General features: G+C 37.0%; 2 protein-coding genes across 9 annotated transcripts in view; one reads left to right on the plus strand and one right to left on the minus strand.

The window, feature by feature from the left end:
- SEH1L (SEH1 like nucleoporin) overlaps window positions 1–1642 on the minus strand; it is a 15095-nt gene extending 13453 nt beyond the window's left edge. For 3 of the 4 annotated variants that reach the window (XM_034429411.3, XM_034429412.3, XM_034429414.3), the window contains exon 1: window positions 114–1594. In XM_034429411.3, the coding sequence (XP_034285302.1) occupies window positions 114–224 (111 nt within the window). In that variant the 5' untranslated portion in view covers window positions 225–1594. Of the gene's footprint in view, window positions 1–113 lie in introns of all 4 variants that reach the window. The other variant, XM_034429413.3, reaches the window with a different exon arrangement.
- PTPN2 (protein tyrosine phosphatase non-receptor type 2) lies at window positions 1608–22589 on the plus strand. 5 transcript variants are annotated; one of them, XM_034429417.2, is made up of 10 exons: window positions 1608–1894; window positions 7137–7227; window positions 13446–13546; window positions 14555–14653; window positions 15057–15194; window positions 16097–16306; window positions 17208–17369; window positions 17883–18064; window positions 19017–19118; window positions 22251–22589. In XM_034429417.2, exons 1-10 carry the CDS (start codon window positions 1820–1822, stop codon window positions 22270–22272), a joined length of 1182 nt encoding a protein of 393 aa, XP_034285308.1. In that variant the 5' UTR covers window positions 1608–1819; the 3' UTR covers window positions 22273–22589. The 5 variants fall into 5 exon arrangements, with proteins under 5 accessions (XP_034285308.1, XP_034285307.1, XP_087747430.1 ...); XM_034429416.3 differs by having other exon boundaries at window positions 1618–1894; window positions 19017–19220; XM_087891304.1 differs by lacking the exon at window positions 22251–22589 and having other exon boundaries at window positions 1618–1894; window positions 19017–19224.
- Window positions 22590–24037: the final 1448 nt, after the last annotated feature.

The following is a 24037-nucleotide window of genomic DNA, read 5'->3' on the forward strand; positions in this document are numbered from 1 at the left end:
AGATAGATAGATAGATAGATAGATATAGATATAGATATAGATATAGATATAGATATAGATATAGATATAGACATAGACATAGTATAGGGTTTCGCCCCGAGCCTTCCCCACACCTTAACACTCTGGTCACTAGAGCAAGTGGCCATGCGCCGTCCATGGAAGTCAAAAGAAACATCGTGGATGAGGTCGCGGTGATCAGCTGCGATGCTTCGCGCCACGAACATCCCGGCGGCTTCGCCGTCTCGGTCAAAAAACGTTTCTTTCCTCAGCAAAATCAGCGAATCCTTCTTTCTCCGCCTCCCTCCACGAAATTGAATGCTCTTTCGCGCAGCTCAAACAGGCGCGCCCGGCCTCCCACAATTACGTTAAGCGTCGAGCTTTCGCCAAAAGAAAGCGACGAGTCGCTTTCGTCACTAGCGCATGCACTCTTTCCCCTTAGTGTGCTCGACTAAGGAGAACTACGGAGGCGTGGACTTCCAACCCCAGAATTCCCTAGTCCCAATCTCGGAATTCTGGGAGTTGAAGTCCAGGCGTCTTAAAGTTGTTTGAGGCTAAGAAATACTGCCTCAAACGGAAAGAGACACAGCCCCGGAAGTTTACGAGAGAAATTTAGCAGAAGTCGAAGTTCTGGTCAAATCGATAAAGCACGTGAAATATGGGCCGGTAGGGAATGAAGACTGTGGAGTAGGCCTCTAAAAAGCAGTGAATGCCCTTATATTTATTATGTGGCTGAATTAAAGCTGAAAGGATGACCCGCTATGGATATGCGTGGGGGCAAAAAAAAGTTGATACTACATGGATATATGATTGGTACGCGGAATGTCAAAACTTTGAATCCAGAAAAATTGGATGTTGTCAGAGGGGAAATATCGTGACAAACATTGGCATTTTGGGAGACCTGAAAGAGACATTACAACGACAACCAAGGTTATGGTTTTCTCATGTAACATATGCCTGTGAAAGCTGACCCTTCAGAAAGATGAAAGAAAATATGCCTTTGAATGTGGTGCTGGAGAAATTGTTGAAAAAAAATGCTAGGACTCAAGATTTCAGAAGTGACTGAATGGCACGCAAAACGGTTTACAAACAATATAAAACTATGCCGTTTGTAAAGCAAAAAATCATTCGCCCACCATCAGACTTAAGTTTTAAATGTATACTGTCAAAGATTCAGTTCTTAGGTCTGTTGGTTTTTAGAAAAATCAGCCCAAAAAGCCTGATAATGATTCAACGTATCGGGTTAAGCTATATATTAATTATAGTTTACCAAATAAGTTATGCGCTCGTGCAACATCTTAAGCCATAAACCAACGTTTACAAGCCACTATATTTGCGTTCACACAATTCAATTTATCCCCAAATTACCACATTATTCATAATTCACAAACTCTGGTCGTTGTAATGCGAATGGTGTAATGGTCCGTTTCGTACCTTGAACCTAGCTTAGCTGTGCTTCAATAAACCACAATTCAATCGGAGCTTAGCTCGACGCAAAAACCCAGCCCTCGAAATCAACCCACTCCGGGAATTTCCCCACACAAAGCGACCAATGACCCAATCCCAGGTTCACATTCTCTCGTCCCCCCTCCTCTCCGACAGAGGGCGGAGTTTAGCGCTAATCCAATAGGCGGCCCATGCGCATGCGTCCCGCTCCAGAGGAGCCCGCTGAGTACGTGCGCGGTGCGGAAGCTCGTTGAAGGTAACGCGAGCGGCGGAGGGGGCGGGCTCGCCGTCCTCGCCCTGTCAGCAGCGGGAGGTAGGTGATGAAGTTGCCGATTGCCAGCGGCTCTCCTCCAACCTTCTGGCTATCGCCGCCATTATGTCCGTCAGCGCCACGATAGAGGAGGAATTCCAGGAGGTCGACGACGCTAATGACTGGCAGCCCCGCTACTTGGTGAGTGAGGGTGGGGCCGCGGGGGGAGGGAAAGTTTAGGAACCCCCGGAGGCCGCTTCAAACGGAAGAGGAGAAGAAACCGCCGGGCCCCGACGGGCATTCTCAGGTACGCGCAGAGGCTCGGGGTGAGGAGTGCGCATGTCGGGAATTTCAGGAGGGGGCCGTGAGGAGAAGCGAGAAGCACTGAGGGCCGAAAGGGAAGCGAGCGAAAGGCTTCTAACGACGCGCCTTCCGTCGCCAGTTTAAGCGGCGGGGAGAGGCAAAGGGTTCAGGGGGCGAGGAAGTTACGCAAAGCTGAGCACCTCCCGCTGGTTTGTTCCCACGTGGTTGTCTTGCGGGACACTCTGGATACCAGCTTCTTGGGCTCCTGAACTTCACTCTTGAACCGAATACAGGCAGTCCTCGATTTACGACCACGATTGACACCCCCCCCCCGGATTTATGTTGCTAAGCGAGACATTTGTATCCCCCCACCACCCGTTTTACGACTTTTCTTGCCACATTTGTTAAGTGAATCGCAGCTGTTAAAATTAGTGACATGGTTGTTAAGTGAATCTGGCTTTGCTTGTCAGAAGGGACACTGCAACCATCATAAATATGAACCAGTTGTCAAGCATCTGAGTATAAATCACGTGACCGGGAGGGGGGGATGAGGCAACGGACATAAATATGAAAAATGATCGTAAGTCACTTTTTTTCAATGCTGTTGTGACTTGAAACGGTCACTAAATGAACTGTTGTAAGTCAAGGACTACCTGTATTTTAACGGGGAATGGGCCATCTAAGAAAAGGTTATTATTATTGCCCTTGAGGACAATTGCAAGTGATTGTGATGTGATTGTCATATGGTGAAGTGTATTTTATGCTCAGTGTTGAGATACCCAGGTTAGAGCAAACTGCCTTGATTGCTTTCCAGATGCTTTAGTCAACCTTAATCCTAGTTTATGTGAAGGAATTGTTGGTTAGGGTTAGCATGGAATGAGTTTGTTTAAAACTGGAATTAGTTCGCTGTAAAGTTGCTTCTTATAACATTAGGGTGTTCAAAAACAGCAGATGTATGCATTTGCTTGTAGATTTCAATTAGATCCTATTGAATGGACACAAGAATAGCTAAATATCGAAATAACAACTTTCCTAAGCTTGTATGGCAGACTTATCACTGAAGTTGGATTATGAAACCAGTATCATCTTAGAGTCAATATTTATGCCTATTTAATACTAATAAGAAAAGGCTTTATGTCCTCACAAGAATAATTGGTTGATACTAGAGTTAGTTGTTAGATTTAACAGTTAAACAGATTTAACTGTTCACTAAAGTATTTTTTTAAAGGAATAAAAAACTTCCTCTTTTCATAGAATTTCGGGAAAGAGGTTGTACAGGATGCAGGCATGACCCTAAATGTTAAGCATACAAACATTGAATCTTCATGTCTGTACAAGGCTAAGGACAAGGATATTCCCCAAAAGCTGAATAGAAATGAACTGCTGGAATAGTATTAAAAAATAATACATTTACAATTGAATAGTTGCCTAAACATTTCCAGAGAGACATCTGTATTGTATTTATATCTAGAAATGGTTCCTAGCATAAGGGTACTCATTGTGTGTACATAGGATAATTATCCATATTTGTAAGTATTCAAGTTTTGATTGAATTACCACTTTTTAATCTTACTGCTTACATTGCACATGTAATTGGAGAAAAAAAAGTATTAGTATTGAAGGTGTAATGCTTTTGTTAGAAAAATTCTCAAAGTCCTTTAAGAGTCTTGTAGGAATAGAATTGACAGTGTGTTATATACTAGTTACTAGTTATAGTTCTTGGCAGTTGGACATGCTAGCTGGAGGTTGTGAAGTTATAGTTCTAAATGACAACTGAGTATTACCTATCTCTGTTGGAAGATTGCAAATACAAATCAGAAAAGATGAATTGGTATCTTCCAGTCAGAACTGTGATAGGTAACTTGTTTGATGGTAATATTAAAGTGAACACCAGCAGAAATAGTACTAAAGATGACTTTTAATTCAATTTGAGTTTTTGATGTAAAATATCAAAAAATTCTAGGAAATATTCTGTTTCAACTAACCATTAGGAGAATCAAGTGAATATTATTTGAATTATTTAATGCCCTAATCAATAGGTTTTTAATTGACTTGGGTACACAGTAAACCTTTTATGCTCAAGGTTACTGGCACCTTTTTAGCATAGTAAAAATATAGCTTACCCTGTTTTTAATAGAGTCCCATTGTGTAACTTTCTAGTTTCACAATTAATGTGACGAATTTTTACTGCTACGCTTTGCTCCTCCCTGGGGCTTTATATCACCAGGTGCTGAGCCACAGACTGATAGGAACTGAAATGTCAAACTGAAATTGGTTTCAGTTTTATAGATAAATATCAGTGCTAGTACTTGAAGCACACCATTTTTATGGGTTCTTTTTTTTAAAGTATTAGATGTTGTCTCTTTTAACCAAAAGTCTGACAGCAGCTGAGATGGTAAAAAATTTCCTAAAATGGTTGCAATTTGCAATTTGTGAAATACCACAATTGTGCAAGCATAATAAAAATGTGACTGCCATGCACGCAATCCTGCCTATTTGTATACTCAATATAATATGATTTTAAGTAATTTAGAGATCTTATTTGAAATTAGCTATTTTTCATTGGTAAATAAGCAAAGTGTTTTTAGTTGGGTTTCATGAACTCTTGTGTTAGGAATTTTACTTAACTAGATTATTGAATGTTATGTTAAGAAATTTAGCATATGAGCAGAAGAAGAGATGAAAGAAATTTCTTATGCAGGAAAATCCCTCCCTGGACAAAATTGTAATTATAATGCTCAATAATGATGTGTGTTAAACTGGACATGTATAACTGACTTAACAATTAGATTGGGGACTTGAAATTATAATTAGCCATAAAATTCTTTTATTCAGTTTTAATAATTTGTATTACAGCTATTTGAATTTAGAACCACCTTAGAAGCTAAGCATGATTTTGAAGTTGTAACTTTTGGAATCTGAATGAAATTGTCAAACTCCATTGAGAATCAGTATCTGTATTTTCATATGCCCCCCTGTCATTAACTGAACCATGTTTTAGCTCATTCAATTTTTAATTTCATGCACTGGCCACGCCCACACCTGGTTAAAAGAAGGGGGGGAGGTCCTGATACGTCAGGTGACGACAACGTGAGTTTGACACCCCTGCCTTAGAAAATACGGATTGAATTCTTAGGCTGGTAGGAAAAATTAAGTTATTTTTATCACTCTGGTATGAGTCTTAAGTCAACATATCTCTATATGAATAGCGAAGGGTTGATTTTACATCTCTGTTTAAGCTTTCTGCTATAATTATATAATGTTTTCTGAGATAAGGTTTGCCTTGTTAGATCAGAACAAAAGACTCCCGAATTGTGAACTGTCTGAAATAATTATCTGCATAGTGTTCTTGTTGAAATCAAGCATAATTAAGAGTACTTTTATGTCTTTAGTAATTAGCAGTATATTACCCCCGCCATTTCATTTTAGTTACTATTATGAATATTCATTCAATGATATAATGTTTATACTTCTCAGATTTCTTTTAAAGCCAAATAAACAGGGAATTGAATGGAGTTCTGCTCATTACAGAGGATAGGAACTAGGGTATTTTGCTTGTAATTCCATTCTTACTAAGGGTTTATAGTTGAGCATTGGGGGAACCATCTATAGCAAGAGAAGAGGTGATATAATGGGAAATGGGTATAGGATCTTCTGTGAATGGAAGCTTTTCTATTAATAAAATGTACAGTGTGAAACCAAGTCATTAGCTAAATTTGTTTAAGCATGTCTTCATTCATTTGGCTGGGTTTGCACAACAGGTCAACCACAAATTATTCATACTGGTTAAATTTGCATTACATTCAATGTGAATGGATAAAATATATGTAATGTTAAAAATTATACCTAGTATAATTTTTCTTCTCCTATGCCCAGTTTGGATGAACTTAAATTCTAGTTTGAACCAGTTTGATTAAGGCATCAGGCTAGAAACTAGACTATGTGTTCTAGTCCCACTTTAGGCACAAAGCCAGCTGGGTGACCTTGGGCTAGTTACTTTCTCTCAGCTCTAACAATGAGGCAATAACATGCAAAATCTTGCCAAGAAAACTATAGGGATTTGTCCAATTCTTGGACTTGAAAAACAGAACAAATCTAGTCTGCAGAAGGAAATTAACATTTGTTTTTCTCATACAGAATATAACTATACTAAACACTGTTATGTTTCTACATATGGATCGTTGATGTATTGACAGGGATAATTATAAGAAAATATATATTTGCCCCAAATTTACTGTTAAAATAGGATTGATTAGTTTTGAATGAGTGTGCTGTGGCAACCTCTCAATGTGTTTCATTTATGAATCAGCCTTCTATGTAAAGCTAATGAGTTGGTTAACAAAAGTATCATATACAGATAGTCCTCAACTTATAACAGTTCATTTAGTGACTGTTCAAAGTTACAACAGCACTGAAAAATGTGACTTACGGTCATTTTTCACACTTAACACTGTTGCAGCATTCCTATGGTCATGTGATCAAAATTCAGACCCTTGGCAACTGACTCATATTTATGACTGTTGCAGTGTCCTGGGGTCCTATGATCCGCTTTTGCAACCTTCTTACAAGCAAAGTCAATGGAGAAACCAGATTCACTTAACAACTGTATTACTAACGATTACTGCAATGATGCACTTAACAACTGTGGCAAGAAAGGTCATAAAATGGAGCAAAATTCACTTAACAAATGTTTCAGTTAGCAATAGAAATTTTGGGCTGAATTGTAGTCATAAGTCGGAGACTACCTATACTGACAAGAGCCCCTGTGGTGTACAGGAGTAGTCAATGTATGAAGTCAGGTTGAGTTACTATGAATGCAATGTTACCTTAACTTTATCCATAGGTCTTTTAACTACTGCCATATTCAGGTGACTGGGATAGACTTTTTTTTTTTAAACAGACCAAAAGTCTGAATTTCTGTGTGGTATAAAAAGAAGTGGGTATGAACTCATAAATTCAAGGCCTTTTTCTTATCCTGTAATGCACAATTTTAAATCTATGAAAATGAAAGATGAAATAACTTGATCAAGTATATAGTGTCTTTTAAAGAATGACTGATTTGTGTAATATCTTTTTGTTTTTACAAAATCTTTTTTCGCCCAGACAATTAAGATTTGTTAACTATTACTATTTTTTCAAGGATATCCGGCATCAATCCAGTGATTATCCTCATAAAGTGGCAAAGTATGCAGAAAACCGGACTCGGAACAGATACAGAGATGTTAGCCCATGTAAGTAAGATTTCATTTACTATAATTCATGTATGTCCAACCTGTAGTCCACGGGCCACATGTGGCCCTGGACAGCCAGTAAAGCAGCCCCATGAAATAATAATAAATAATCCTTTAAGATTTATGTTTCATGTTACCTCTGTGGAACTCAAGTTAGTGTGGAACTGTATGAAAGACTTCTAAGCAGTATTCTGTCTTGAAACTGACCACAAAGAGGCTGCAGCAGCACTCTGTGATCATATGAAATCTACAATAATTTTATATATTATTTTTTCAAATAATTCCAAGTTTATTCCTCCAGTTATTTGAGTGATTTTACCATATTTTTTATAATTTTTTGTGTATCTGCATCTTTTGTATACAATTAACAGTACCTGAACTTGCCTTAAGAATATTGAAATAAGAGATGTGGATACATTCTCCGTCTCCTTTGTTTCTTAGCGTCTTCTTTGGAACAAACAGTCAGAACTGTGTTGTGATAAGTACATTTGATTCTATTATTTTCTGAGTGTTTTGTCTTTATTAATGTAGTGATGTTTGAATAGAATTAAATTAACTAATTCTAAAGAATTGAACAAATAGAAGCTTGGAAAGTGCAAGACGTCTCCAATATTTTACTTGGGCTTTAACACTCTCATTTTGATGTATTTTCAGTTTCTTTTTGAATTACTGTTCTATCTTTTTAAACTGTCGGCCACTGTGAGTGGTATTAGAAGTATAGAGAGGTATTAGAACAGGTAGATGAAAATGTTTACATAGAATCAAAGGACAGAAGGAGTTATTTGGGCCTCTGAGTCCAACTTCTTGTTCCATGCAATCCCCAACAGATAATTGTTCAGTCTCTGTTTAAACTTATTCAGCAGGAGGCCAAGTCTCCAGGTAATTGGTTCCAATTATGAGCTGCTCTTACTTTTTTTCTAACAGTTATTTGTCTCTCCTACATTTCAGACCATTTGTGTGTTGTCAGTCCATTTCCCTTAATACGTTAATTTTGAATTCTGTTCTTTTCAAATTTATCTGCATTTTTTTATCTGCAAATTTAAGTAATATTTACCCACAAAATGTTGAACAATATAGGATTCAGGATTTAGCTCTAACCACTTAATATGTCTCTCCATTTTGAAGAAAAAACTGGGAAATTATACATATACATATACATATATACATACATACATACATACATACATATATATATATATATATATATATATATATATATATATATACACATTTAATTTTTGATTTATATGCCGCCCTTCTCCGGAGACTCAGGGCAGCTTACAATGCGCTAAGCAATAGCCTTCATCCTTTTGTATATTTATACAAAGTCAGCTTATTGCCCCCACAATCTGGGTCCTCAATTTACCTACCTTAGAAAGGATGGAAGGCTGAGTCAACCTTGAGCCTTGGCGAGATTCGAACCTGCAGTAATTGCAGGCATCTGGTCTTAATAACCAGCTTAATAACAGGGTGCCTTAAACCACTGTACTACCAAGGCTCTTGGTATTGAGCAAGCAATGTGTTTTTGTTTCCATGCTATGCATCCCCCACACAACAGGCTTGCTTTTTAGATTGCTTTGGAATAGATAGTTTTCAACTTATAACAGTTCATTTAGTGACTGTTCAAAGTTACAATTGCACTGACATATGACCATTTTTCAGAAGTTACGACCATTGCAGCATCCCTATGATCATGTGATCAAAATTCAGATGCTTGGCAGCTGGTTCATATTTCTGACCATTGCTCTGACCCAAGATGATATGATACCCTTTTGTGATCATCTGACAAGCAAAATCAATGAGGAAGCCAGATTCACTTAACAACTAGGTTACTAACTTAGCAATTGTGGTGATTCGCTTAACAACTGAGGCAAGAAAGGTCATAAAAGGGGGCAAAACACACTTTACAAATGTGTGACTTAACAGAAATTTTGGGCTCAGCTGTGGTTTTAAATCACGGACTATCTGTATTTCCATTAAATTCTATGCTGGAATCAAGAGATATTCTCTATAGCCGTGATAGCGGACCAATGGCATGGGTGCCACAGGTGGCACACGGAGCCATATCAGTGGGCACATGAGCGTTGCCGTAGCTCAGTTCCAGCACGTATGTGTGCGCCGGCCAGCTGATTATTGGGCCTTTCGGTCCCACCAGAAGTTGAGAAATGGGCTGTTTCCAGCCTCCGGGGGGATGGGGAAGGCCGTTTTCGCCCTCCCCAGGCTCCTAGAAAGCCTCTGGAACCTGGGGAGACTGAAAAACAGGCCTACCGTGCCCACCATGCCATCATGTGCTAAAAGCGGTGGGGCATGCATGTGCAGGGGCGGAGCGCATTGGATTATGGGTGTAGGCACATGTGGGCAACCTCCCTGCACTCCCCCCGCTTTTGGCACGCAACGGCAAAAAGGTTAGCCATCACTGCTCTATAGCATTTCTACGATCTACTAAGCCAGTGGTCGGCAACCTGCGACTCTTTGGGCCCTCTCCTGCAGCTCTCTGTCAGTTGATCCCACCACTGGGTGGCCCCTCACTCCTGCCCTGAGAAGAGAAGAGCGACTGCGGCGGATGGAGACTTCCTCTGTATTCCAGAGCAGGAGCGAAGTGCACCTCTACTTGCCTCTTTTTCTGGCCCTTGTTGGTGCTGTGCACACTTTGGCCGCTGGGGGAGATGCGTGACTTTGCGCTGAGACACACTGGCTGGGCTCCCCGGCTGCAGCCAATGCGTGTTGTAATGGGCTCCAGGAGGAGAAGGAGGGGATGCCGTCTCCACCATTGTGCAGCACGCTAAGTTTAAGTGCAAGAACAGCAAGCAGCCCCGGAGGCGGAGAGAGGAATATGAGGAGACGCACCCCAGCCAGTGTCTTGGACCGGAGAAAGTCACGCATCTCCCCTTATTCCTTATTCCTTAGGACATTGCATAATGGGGGAGACGGCGTCCCCTCCTCCTCCTCGTGGAGCACATTACGATGTGAAGCATCGGCTGGGGCGGCCCAGTTGGTGTCTCAGGGTGGAGAAAGTCACACGTCTCCCAACAAGGGCCAGAAAAAGAGGCAAGCAGAGGGGTGCTTCGATTCCCCTCTGAAATACGGAGAGAGTCTCCATCCTCCTCTACCACCCTTCTCTTCTCAGGGCAGGCAAGGAGTGGGGAGGAGGGAAAGGCAGGGGGGCCAGCCAGCTGACAGGGAGCCACAGCAGGGGGACGAAAGAGCTTCATATATTTGGGAAAGAAAGAGAAAGAGAGATGGGGGAGAAAGATGAGAAAGAGGGAAAGGGAGGGAGGAAGATGAGAGAGAGAGAGGAAGAAAGATGAGAGAGAGGGAGAAGGAAAGGGAGGGAGGGAGGGAGAAAGAAAAAGAATGAAAGAAAGAAAGAAAGGAAAGAAAGATGAGAAAGATAGAGAGGGAGGGGGAGAGAGACGGAGAGAAAGGGAGGGAGAAAGATTAGAAAGGGAGAGGGAGAAAGAGGGAGAGAAAGAGAGAGCTGTTTAAAAGATAATACCTGGAGCCACAGAACCTGGGTAGGCGTGGCTGGGTATGTCATGAGACTGGGTGGGAGTGAGTGATGTTGAGTTGGCCACACCTACCCAGGTTTTGTGGCTCCTGGTGTTTTGTTTTTAGTAGGAAATTGGCCCAAGTGTCTCCTTGAGTGTTTAAGGTTGCAGACCCCTGTACTAAGCTAATCAAAAAGTGAAATAAAATAAATCTCACATATTCATCTATGGTGACTTCTGGTAATTATTGCATTGCTTTCTAGCTGCTTATGGGTTGATCCCTTTATGAAAAGCTCTAAAATCTTTCCTGGTATCAGTATCAGGCTGACTGATCTGTAGTTCCCCTGACTAACTCACTTCCCATTTTGAAGACAAGGACAAAGTCAGTTTTAGCATTCTTGACAACAATCTCTACAATTCGAAGTTACTCGCAAATATTTTTCTTTGGTGATCTGACTATTTTCCTATTCCATGTTTGTATTTCCCTTTTGGATTGTCACTATATTTTTTTAAAAAAAATACCGTAGATATTTTCTGTTATATTATAATGTATATTATGTAGTTTCTAAATGAGGATTGTAGGTGACATAAATTTGAGGTTGTTCCACTGAGACAAAGGATTGGATCTATTCTATTTGAGATCAACTCCTGAAAGCATAACTCTTTCTGCATTTGATTATTTAAAAACTAGACAACGTCCCCCCCCAAAAATTAGCAAAGTTATGGATCAAGCAATAATCAAATCAGTACAACAAATTTCCCATAATCACCTGGCTGAGGTGTTAGCCCTTGGTCAGAACACTAAGGAGTTCGTGAATCAGGGTTTTTTTTTTTAATAATTTCCTAAACAAAGGGGGTCCCAAGGAATACACCTTCTGAAAAAGATCAGTTTTCAAAAGTTCTTGAATGTTTTACTTACAGGAACTGTTGAAAAAAACACTCTTTTAAAGAGAAAGGGCCCTTTCTCTTTCACTGAGTAGTTGTGTTGGTATCTCTTTCTTCATTATCTATATGGGGTTTTGTGTATGTAGAACTGAAGATTGACAAGATATAGAGAAATCTTGTTCATTGACATTGGTAGAACAAAACATAGAAATGAAGCAATTCTGTGTTATATGAAATCAAAGAGGAACTTCTTGGTGATTCATTGGTTAAAACTATACTTGCTGACATCATATTTCCGAGAACATTAGTACCAGTATCTGTGATTTACTATAACAAGGTCTTAAGTTTTTCCTGTTGGCAAATGTTATCTAGTATTTACCAAAGCTTCGGTTTCTATTCAGTAGAAACATTTAAGTTCCAATAAATTGAGCTACTAAACAAGCAACTTAATCATTCAGTTTGAAACAGTTGAAGTTGAAGGAAACACTATTTAAAGTTTAAATATTATTTTAATGTATTCTGAAGCTATCATAACCTCATTGTAATAGTTTATCTTTATTTGATTTCACTAACTAGACATAACATGTTTTCAATAGTTTCTGTGCATATATTTTTAACATTGGGCTAAAATTTCTGTTTATGTCTACTGTCTGCAGTGAAGGAAAAGGCAGTGTCTTTGACATACTTGATAAAGTAGTTATCTAAAACACTCAAAAGTGACCTTTTAAGCATATTTCTGTATTGTAAATTATAAATGCTGACACATAAAGTTATATAAAATCAAATTAAGAACTAAACCAGTGATAGGAAGACTAAGGTGATGTTCTTGGTTCTCTATTTTGAACTATATATCGTATTTTACTTAGATTTATACATCCTCTTAACTCTTAAGGTAGGTGCATCTTATACTCCGGTGCGTCTTATACTCCGAAAAATACGGTATGCAGGCAATATTCTCATGACATGCTACCCATGAATAACTTAACAATAGTATCCTCGGTCAGATTTTCTGGGTATATGTGAAACATTAAGTTTACAATAGTCAAACAATGGGCTAAAATATGGCTAGCTAACCAAGGTTATGATATGTTGTGTCCACACAGTAACTATGTATCAGGAAGAAAATATTTTATCTAGATTTCTGGAGGCCTGGAGATTTATAAAAGTAATACAGAATGTGATGCATTATTTAGGTACATATAAAGATCTAGAGACAAATTTGTATTTACTGGAGACAGTAAAGTGTACTTATTGATAGCCCCTAGAGAAATTGAAGCAATTTAACAATAATGTCACTTAAAATTTTGCTTGCTTCTGAGAACCACAACAGAGGCCTTGTGCTACTTCTTCATTTGGAGATTACTCTAGAGTTTCTGCATTAAAGTATTTTGTCGCTTTTAAATTGCTTTCATTCTTTCCAGAACTACTATAAAAGGGAGGTGACATTTAATGGTACAACATTTCAATTTTCATATTAGAATATTTTATTTTATTAATTTTAATTAAATTTTTAATTTCCTTTCTTTTAATTCCAAAGCTGCAAAATTTTTAATTTTTAATTAAATTTTAATTTTTATTAAATGTATACTGCAAGTAATAATGTGTTATAAAATAAATTGGGATCCGCTCCATTCCCCCCATTGCCCCTACAGTATTATGCTCAAGGAAATGTTGTCTTTTTTCCCCCTTTCCAGATAGACCTGAAAGAGAATAAAATATTCATTATATATTGTTCTGATAGAAGCATTTTGTTGGCCAATTGGTTGATCTCGAAGTACAGTTTCTTGACTAATAGCATTGCTAATAATATGAAACTTAATGTTTTTCTGGTAATATTTTTTTAAGATGATCACAGTCGTGTAATACTACAGAATACTGACAATGATTACATCAATGCCAGCTTGGTGGTTAATGAAGAAGCTCAAAGAACTTATATATTAACACAGGTAATTATTAGACTTTTAAGTAACACAGTTTGATCATATTATGTTATATAGTCTATTCTAATAGTCAGGGCCTAATGTTGGTCCCTTTGACTTCTCTGTTTTTCCAGTCTTGCTCTGATTTACTTTTCTGTTTCTTAATTAACTCTTTTTTTCTGTTGGTGCCTACATGGTGAGTCCATGTAGTTTTCCTGGCAACATTTTTGGAAGTGCCTTGCCACTGCCTTCCTAAGGCTGAGAAAGAATTACTGGCCCAAGGTCAGCAAGCTGGTGCATTCCCCCAAGGCAGGACTAGAAATCACAGTAGCCTTGTTTCCAGTTTAAAGCTATGAATCACTATACAAAACTTGCTCTCAACTTTAATGTAGATTTCCCTAATTTGGGTATAGTGTTAATGTTTGAGTTAATATAATTTAGGATTTTGTTCTATTAGTACAGCTTTGGAATTAAAAGAAAGGAAACAAATGTAATAACTTGATCTGTTCTTTATAAATTATGGTGGGTGAATGGTGAAATAATTCTCCGAAGATTGAATTTATGAAGAAATGAAGCTTTCTGAGATGGCTTAAATCATGGTCAATAGAATACAGAGAAGCTGGTAACTAAAAGTTACTAAATCTAGATCAATTAATTTTCCCAAGGGGCCACATGAGAAACTGGTGCTATTGTGGAGGACCTAACCAATAAGGCTGTGAAAGTGCATAGGCACACATACATACGTATATTACAAAAAAAGTCACCATCAACCTTAGCCGTGAAAGCCAGGTAGGTGACTTTTGGCTAGTCACTATCTCTCAGCCCAACCCATTTCACAGGGTTGTTGTTGTAAGAAAAGTAAGAGGAGGAAGGTATGTTAGACATGTTCACCACCTAAAAACAATAAAGGCAGGAAAAGAAAAGAAAGAAAAAGGGAGAAAGAAAGAAAGAAAAGAAAGTAAGTTTTTTACTACAATCTGACTTTCAGGAAAGGTTTAGTTCTAAGTTTATGTGGTGTTCCTTTCTCTTGTATAGGGTCCACTTCCTAACACATGTTGCCATTTCTGGCTAATGATATGGCAACAAAAGACCAAAGCAATTGTCATGCTTAATAGAATTGTTGAGAAAGATTCGGTAAGTTGTCCTCTTTTTTTTAAAGTTCAAATTAGTTAATTGTATTTGATAGGGTTCCCAATCCTCTGGTATTGATGTATAAAAGGAAATAAGAATTTAAAATACCACTGGTATACACTCTGCTGTAGACAGACATAACCAAATATAGCTATGAAATCTGACTACAACTTAATCCAACTTAATATGGTTGCTCATCAAGAACTCTAGACTTGCAACTTTTAATTGAAATGCAGGACTATTTATTTTAATATCTAGAATCTAGTAGAGATTGGAAGGTTATTTTGTGAACCTGAATGATATTAAATTTGTTTTCAATATACAAAATAAGTTACACAAACTGTAAATGTATATATGCATGTCAAATGTGTATGCCAAATTGCAGTATTCTTATTTTCTAATGTAGGTGAAGTGTGCACAGTACTGGCCAACAAAACAAGAGGAACCCATGATATTCAAAGAAACAGGATTTTGTGTGAAGCTAAAATCTGAAGATGTCAAATCGTACTATACAGTACGACAACTCCAGCTAGAATGTATTGATGTAAGTTACTAAAATTGTGCTTACCACATAAAAAGAGCTTCATAATATTGTTACCACTAATTTAATTTTGCTTAGACAAATTTCAGTGCAGTAGAATGTTTTTAAAATCATTCATAATTGTATAGCTTTTCAATAGCACTTGGAGTGTGAACACTGCTTATGTCAGGTGTAAAAGACCAGGTCCACATGTGAATGTTCAATTTAACTGTTGTATTGCTAAAAGATTATGCACAAGTATCTTCTCAACTAATGGTCAGCACCAGATTACAGCTAGATAAGGATCAATGGCAGTCAAGAAGGGTGGGTTTAGTTTATTTGTGACTACATACTGATTTTAGGCTGATTCTTCTTTTACCAATCCCCTTGGCTCTGCCAGTCCTTCTCCTACATCTTGATTCACAGAGAAATGGCTGATAATAAGCAGGTAGAGAAAGGATTAGATACTATTGGCATTCTTTCAATGTTTCTTATACAAATACTTCATTTAAACAACCTGATATTTTATGGGACTGCTGGAAGGGAGTCTCATACCATAGAGTCTAGAGTATGGTAAAAGGAAATCAGATTTCTGAAGTATTTGAAAAAGAAATCATATTGAAAATACTTAATTGAAATTTTTGTTTTACTAAATAAATTCATTTCTTGTGTTGCCTTGTAACTGAATATTAGTATTAATCAATTGAATCAATCAGTTTTTCTCCAGTTGTCTTGTTTTTTTAATTATTTTTTTTCAGAATGCTTTTCAAAGAGAGGAATTCACAGAATGTTACTTTCTAGGCCAGCTAGACTTTTTTATGAAATTCATTCTTTTCCCTCACCATATTTGAACTCGTGCTTGTTCTTTTACTTGACTTCATTAGCATATCAGGTGTATCCTGCTAAATTGCTCTTTCTTTCTTTAGACTGGTGAATCCAGGGTAATATTCCATTTTCACTATACTACATGGCCAGATTTTGGAGTTCCTGAATCCCCAGCTTCATTCCTCAATTTCTTGTTTAAAGTCAGAAAATCTGGATCTCTGAATTCTGAACATGGACCTGCAGTCATTCATTGTAGTGCTGGAATTGGACGCTCTGGTACATTTTCATTGGTAGACACATGTCTTATTGTGGTAGGTTTATTTATCTAAAAACAACCAGATTAATGTGAGTTAATGTGAAAGAAATATCATTTATCTATGAATTGTAGTAGGAATGAACTAGCTGAGATTCCTTGCCCAAAAAGCAAAAGATTTGCCAGATTAGGACTACAAAGGTTGAGATATGGTTGGACAGTTTCACGAATAGTCTTTCCTGAAAATGAAGAAACAGAAGACCTCTAAAACTAGCTTGTTATCACTGTAACAAACTAGGTTGCTGAAGCAGACATAAAGTCATATTTCTACCAGGAAAAGTAAAAAAGTTATAGTAGTCTTGGTTTTATCCTATAAGTCCCTTTCATTTCGAGGATTACACTGTAAGATATCTACCCATTATTCTCTTCACTGATTTGAAAATAGCTTATTATAGCAAAACTCTTATAGCTCTGTATTTATATTTATAAAACAAGTCTCAGCTTCAAGAAAAGGTATTGTTCTTATTTTCACTGTCATAACGAAGAGGCAGTTTGATGTAATTAAAGTGTTGGCTTTGAAATCAGTAGACTCAGAGATCTAGGCCTCCCTTAGTCTAGATGATTTTGAGCCAGTCGTAGTCTGCCTTCTACAAAGGCTCGAAGACCTGCTTTCTTCCTTAGACATTGGACTGGAATGCTAGGTATATACACCATTGAAGTCAAGTATTTTGTACATTGTAATCTCTTCCCTTGGAATGGCCATTTCATTCTTGCATTAATGTTTAATCCCTGCTAGCTACCCAGATATTGTACAAATGGGCTGCCACAGAAATTAAAATTATTCATTTAAAAAAATCTCAAGTATCTTAAGACAGGTTAAAACTGAAATCAAATGAAAATTGAAGAGAACTAGTCTATTAATTTGCCACCAAAACTTTGTGTTGTTTTTTCATTTCCAGATGGAAAAAAGAAACGACCCATTTCATGTAGATATCAAGCAAATATTATTAAATATGAGAAATTATCGGATGGGACTGATTCAGACTCCTGATCAACTAAGATTTTCATATATGGCTGTAATAGAAGGAGCAAAATATATAAGGGGGGATTCCACTATGCAGGTAAATACATTGTCTGCTTTTTAAGTCACACTGGATGGGTCATAGTAAATTTCACCAAAGCAGAATACAGGTATTCCTCCCTTAATGAACATTTATTCAGTTACTGTTCAAAGTTACAATGGCACTGAACTCATTGTAGTTACTGAAGGTCCTCAAAGTTACAGCCAGTGCAACACCCTTGCAGTGACATAATCAAAATTCCAATGCTTGGTAGCTCAACCACTATCAGAACTGCAGTGCGTGCTTCGACTCCCATAGCCTTCCCGTCTCTGCCCATTTGGCTGCCCTCCATTCCACCACTCTCAGTTGACCTTCACCATCTTTCTCCTGCTAATGACGGCAGCAAAACCAGCAGAACTGTCACCATTAAATGCTGCAGTCACGTAATGTTTCCCCTAACAACCACTTCGCTTAATAACAGAAATCCAATCCCAGTTAAGAGTAGTTAAGCAGGGACTACCTGTATACTGTTCTTTTAAGATTCAACTAGTGAAGACATTTTTTCCCATTTAGTATCGCTGGAAGGAGCTCTCAAAAGAAGACCAAGCACCCAGTTCTGAATGTTTTCCTTCTCACCCAACTAAACTTACTGCAGACAAATACAATGGGAATAGCATGGTTTTAGAAGAACAGGAGCCAGGAGATGTTGATCTGATCTCTCCCATTCAAAATGATTCAGATACAAATGATGACAAGTAAGTAATGGTTTTATAATAACATTAAAACTGACTGGTGGACAAAAAATAATTTTATCTAATGTATCAAATGAGAAGAGTTTGTCAGTTTTACAAAGACGGTCTTTAAATTGATAAAATAATTCATCCTGGAATTCTGTAGACTTTTAGCTGAATTAGAGCGTGGTAACAATAACAGAGGTGGCCCCTGGGATTCCTGACAGCTAATAATTCTATATTTTATAGTCCCAACAATTTTGAAACAATTACATTTTAATTATTTTTATCAGTAGCACTGAACATGGAAAGGCAGTATGAAAATACCCTTTGTATGAGAATCTATTTGCCACTGAAGGAAACAAAGAACCAGTTCCCTGCCAGTACACATTCTGCTATGGATATTTTATCTTCAGACATCTGAATGTACTTCCAGGATGTGGAACAGGATGGAGAGAATAATACACATCCACTGACAAGTTCTGTTAGCAGAAGAAAATTGCTTTTAATTTTCATTTATTTTTGTTTGGTTTTTAAGAATCTTATAAATACTAGAGATGTCATATCAAAAAATATACTTCTGAGGTAAGGGCAAGTGGTATCGTACATTGATGGATTAACATTAATTACAATTTGTCCTGACCTACAACCATAATGGAGCTTGCAAAGTTTTTTTGATGCTTATCTGCCTCCATGGACCCTCCTGAGTGGTGGATCTCCCAGGGCCTGCCCTACCCACAAAGTACTCCATGCTCACTTAACGACCTGCGTATTTAACAGTGGCACCAGGGACAGCAGGGGTGAAGGATTATTAAACTGAAGGCACTTCAGTAGTTATCACCATTCGTGCCCACAGCATCCTTCAATTTAATCTTCTAAAACTCACTATTGCTTTTCAAGCATTGCCAATACATCTTGGTAATTAAGGGATACATGGAATAACTCAAAGCTGACTAAAGTTTTTATTTTCTTTAAGGGCTTTACGGAAAAGACTGAGAGAAGATAAAAAAGCTAACACAGCACAGATGGTGCAACAGATGAAACATAGGCTGAGTGAATCTGAAAGAAAAAGAAAAAGGTGGTTATATTGGAAGCCTATTGTTATTAAGATTGGATTTGGTTCAGTCGTATTTGTTATAGCTTATTCTTCCTGGAAATTGTATTCCCAGTACATGCTCATGTAAGTAAGTGAGCAATCTTGCATCTACAATGAATCTTATATCCCATGATTTAATGGGATTTAAAGTGAATATAATAAATGGATCCAAGTTTGCTGCCACATCTGACAAAACAAATGTGTTTTTACTTCACCAGTGACAATTTAACTTGCAGCATTGAAGTCTTGTCATCGGTGATTAACGTGATCACAAATTGGTCTCAGGATTTTTCGATACTGGTACTTCTGAAACCAAATTGCCACTTGGATTCAAATTATACATTTGTTAGATAAAAGAATGCACATTTTCAACAACTGTATATATGATAGTTCAATAGATAATAGCCTGAATGGCCAAGTCACCAGAAGGATGATTTACATACATGATAGAAGCAATAAACCGTGTGGTGTTATTCTGAATGCAAAAAGTTACATTTCTTTATTAATGTACCACAAACCATTTATACTATGCAGACATAAAGCGAATTTGATAACTATATAATCATTTTGTAAATAATTGTATTTTTAAAAGCTACATTTGTATAAATTTATCCAATAGAAATGAACGATTGGTGAATCTACCACCAATTTTTCAAGATTGACTTGGAAACTCACTTTCTGGACCATTCCCAATGCAATGATTAATAAATTGTTGTTTCAGAAATTAAACGTTAGCAAATAATTATTCCTCAGTTTTCATTTACTTGTAAGATGCATATATGTATTTATTCTTATCTACTATTTTATTTGGAAATATTTAATTTTATAAGGCTACTGGGAGATTAGATCTTGTGTCTCAAGCTGCCTTTTTGGAAGAAATGTTTTGTTAAAACTGCAGCTACTGTTGGAAGCCATAGCTTGTATTTAAAGCTTACACATTCCATTAAATGTGAAACTTTTTTGTGGGTCTTACTGGATTTGAGTCCTATTCTTCTATAGCTTCTTTGTTGATTATAATTGGAATAGGCAACACATTACCAATTTGACAGTAATTTCAAAAAATAAAAAGGCATTACAAATGGAAGCAAATAGCCATAATGCAGATTTAACAGGGAAAGAGGGTGCAAATGAAGATTTCTGAAGCTGTTGGCACTGAGCTATAGCACAGGCTGTATATTAGGAACAATCTCCATTTCATCACTACATTTGAACAAGAGTAACCAATTGTGTTTCTGGCAAACAACTCGCACATATGCTACACAATATTACCATAGCATTTGGTATCCATTTATAGCACCCATATTTATGAGTATATTATGAGCCCCATCTCAGATTCTCTAACTTAAAACAATTAAACTGACTGACCTGATAAAAATATTTTTAACCATCTTTAAATGTTCCAAAAGATCACTTTATAAAGTGGATGGATCAATATGATCCCTATGAAAATACAAACTTCTGGGCCACAGCATATGTTAGGTGGCTGGTATGTTTGGGGCAACTGGATGTTCTTTTGCTCTCATATCCTGCAAGCTCTTCAGAGTTGCTGGGGAATCTTCCCCCAAGAAAACACCATGTTGCCAGTGAGAATACCTTCTCGGTTTAACCAACAATAATTAATTTATGGCTAAATATTACAATTTACAGAGTCTAGTGTTGGTATATATGTTCTAAGTTTCTTATAAATTCTGCTCTTGAAAAAATAGCACCCCATGTTTTGAAAGCACTGAAATATTTAATGCTAAGTTCCTCATGCCCTTTATTGCATAAAAGAAATAAATACTAGGAAATAAAACTGCCATTTATTTCATCCTTTCTAGCCTACAATTTATAATTTGAAAGATAATAAAAAGTGTATTTTAACTGAAGAGCACTCAATCACACCTGGCCTCAACTCTTCCATTTTATGCTGTAGTTATCAGATATGCTGCCATTTTGAAAATGTGTGCATGATGCTGAAACCAAAGTATGGTAGAATTGTTAAAAAAATATTTTCATGCATTGATGCAGAACTGTTGTTACATACACACATACATACATACATACAAACACACACACACACACACACTTTTACATATCTATTACATAGGAAACAAAGCACAGTAAAAGGAAATGTTCCCTCTGAGATTAAACAGTTTCTAGGCTTTGTTTTAGGTGTACATCTATACACAAAGATAATCAGCTGAGGCATTCTGTTCTATTTCTACCCCAAATAAATAATATAGACTTGCTTTACATTGTGTACTGTGTGATTGGCAGCAGCTTTCTAAGATTTTGGAAGTGTTTCCCTTCCATACCTGGGAGTTACAAAGATAGAAACAAGAATTCTTCTACTGCACTATAGCCCTGCATTTTTCTGTTCAGCTTTTAACGTTTTAGTGCTCCCTCTGGTAAGCATTTGGCTACATTTGATAGAGAATATACATTGTCTATTTTTGTCCAGGTTCATTAATCCACATCATACCAATCATAAACACAAAGTATAAGGCAGCTGGATACTTTAATTCTAAGAGTTTCCAAGAAATAGTTGTTGCATTATTTTCATGAATATAAATACATACATTTTTGAAAACATGCTTGATCAATATATATTCTTGTTAATATATTGATTCAATTAATTGCAGTTATTAAACATTTTAAAAATACCTTCCTATTTTTAGTTTCTTTCAGTTCTATAACAGTAATCGTCATTATATTGATTTCTTATATTGCTTCTTGCCCTTTAATGTTATATAACATTCAGCAGGTTTTTCTTTAGATTTTTTTTCTAAAATGTGATAGCTAATGCTAAGATACTTGCTATACTACTACTGCATAGCCTACATTTTAAAAAGTTTACTTGTGGCTCATTTCAAAGGGAACAGATAGTGAACTGTTTCTTATACCAATTCAATAGCAATATGGATTTTCTGTAATTTTATAACTATTAGTTCAAGAACACTTTGTTATAGCAAGATACTCACACATGTATGTCTATATCCAAGCTGCAGTATCCATTAATAAATTCATCTTTGGTTTTAAGCTACTAATATATTTGCACTGCAGTTATAAAACCCTAAAATTATACTCCTGACTGTACTGAACTTGTGACTCTTTTACATTATGTGTTTATAGGCCGAGAGTGACTGACGCCTAAATTGCCAAGACTTGAGAATGTTCTTCAGCTATAATAACACACTATTGACATGCAAAAACAGGACATCACTGTTCTTCAGGAAACAAAAATGAGGTCTGAGCAATACACAAGTGGCCTCATAAATATCTGTTTACAGCGTAAACAAACAGGGAATGAAGTACATCACCAGCAAGAGACTTTGCAAAAGAGAATTTGTCTTACGTGTTTTATGCTTGTATTAACTGTAGAGTTGTAAGATCACATTCACAAAATACTTTGTACTGCCATTCTTGTATTTTTTTATATTTTTGGCAGCATTAAATATTTTTTTTAATTTATATGCTGTTGTGTGTATATTTTTTCTAGTTCAGAAAGATTATACTGGCAATGCTCTGAGAAATGCTATTTTAATCTATTAATACTCTCAATTTAAGCTACAATATTTCTAAATTATTATTTGTGTTTTATTCTGTTCTATTTTCAGTGAGAACATAACACATTATCAAATTTATTACAAATAGAGAATTTGTGTGTTTGTGTAGTTAGAGTGAAACACTACAAAAACACACTAAATCTCAGAAAGCTGCACAAATATTATTTTATTTTATTTTTATTTTTATATGAAAGCTAAATTTTAAACTTCCTAAACTTTAAATGGCTAGGTCTAAAAAAGAACTTAAAAAAACCCCAATTAACTTTTTTTTTAAAGATCCCAATGGGGAAAAAAACTTACCCAATAGAACAGGGGTCTCCAACGTGGCAACTTTAAGACTTCAACTCCCAGAATTCCTCAGCCAGCTTTGTTTTGCTGGCTGAGGAATTCTGGGAGTTGAAGTCCACAACTCCCTGCCTGCTTGATTGCAGGCAGGGAGTTGCTTGCTGATGGAATGGATTCAGGCAAGCGAAGCAAGGCAAGCAGCTAAGGTAAGCAAGCTGGAGGGGGAAAACTTTTTTCCTTCTCCATGGCTCTGGCGATCCCAGCTGAGTTGCCTGATTAGCAGATCATCAGAGCTTGGATCGCCAGAGCCATTTAAGGCTCGTCAGAGCCTTTCGGGCTGATCTGCCTGGTTACAGGAGAACGACACCCGGCGTATAAGACAACCCCTGACTTCTGAGATTTTCACGTGTTAAAAAGTCGTCTTATACGCCGGAAAATACGGTATATCCAATACTACCAAGACAGATTTTGTCATTTAAACATACCAGTAAATCTCACAAAGCTGTATGTGGAATTTTGTGTGTGTAAAGTGTGAAAGTTGTTTTTTTGGGCTTTTTGTGGCTGTGTGAGGTTCCTGCTTGTTGCAGGGGCCATTTTGGGTCTAGCACAGCTGCTTTTACATTGTGGGTGAGCCAGTTGATGTTTTTTAATTTTTATTTGGTATGCGTTGGAAGAGGGGTAGTCTTATACGGCGAGTATAGCCCAAACCCTAGATTTTAGCAGGAAAATTCGGGGGTCGTCTTATACGCCCAGTCGTCTTATATGCCGGAAAATACGGTACACATTTTAGATTAAAAGATTCAATGGGGAAAGAGGGTCTGTCCAGAGTATTTTCAAAAGTTCATTTTCCCATCAATTTGTATTTAAAAGAAAATAATTATCTCACTGATACAAATCCACTCTCACACATCTCTGAGGAAGTTGAGCGGTTTAAAAACAGGAAATATAAATAATTGAAAAATTTAAAGAATCTGGATTAAAATTTACTATGTTCAGCCATGGCACTGTTGATGAATTAGACTTACCGTATTTTTAGAGAAGTAAGTGAAAGTTGGAACAATGCTGGAA

The sequence above is a fragment of the Pantherophis guttatus genome, chromosome 3 (assembly GCF_059756535.1).
Source record: "Pantherophis guttatus breed Tessera chromosome 3, ASM5975653v1, whole genome shotgun sequence".
Classification (NCBI taxonomy): Eukaryota; Metazoa; Chordata; class Lepidosauria; order Squamata; family Colubridae; genus Pantherophis; species Pantherophis guttatus.

Excerpts from the sequence above, each read along its gene's own strand:
- PTPN2 (XM_034429416.3), top strand. The coding sequence starts at position 1,820 with ATGTCCGTCAGCGCCACGATAGAGGAGGAATTCCAGGAGGTCGACGAC. Across the intron at positions 16,307-17,207 it reads TAGACACATGTCTTATTGTG|ATGGAAAAAAGAAACGACCC; the intron begins GTAGGTTTATTT and ends TTTCATTTCCAG. Across the intron at positions 18,065-19,016 it reads TCAGATACAAATGATGACAA|GGCTTTACGGAAAAGACTGA; the intron begins GTAAGTAATGGT and ends ATTTTCTTTAAG.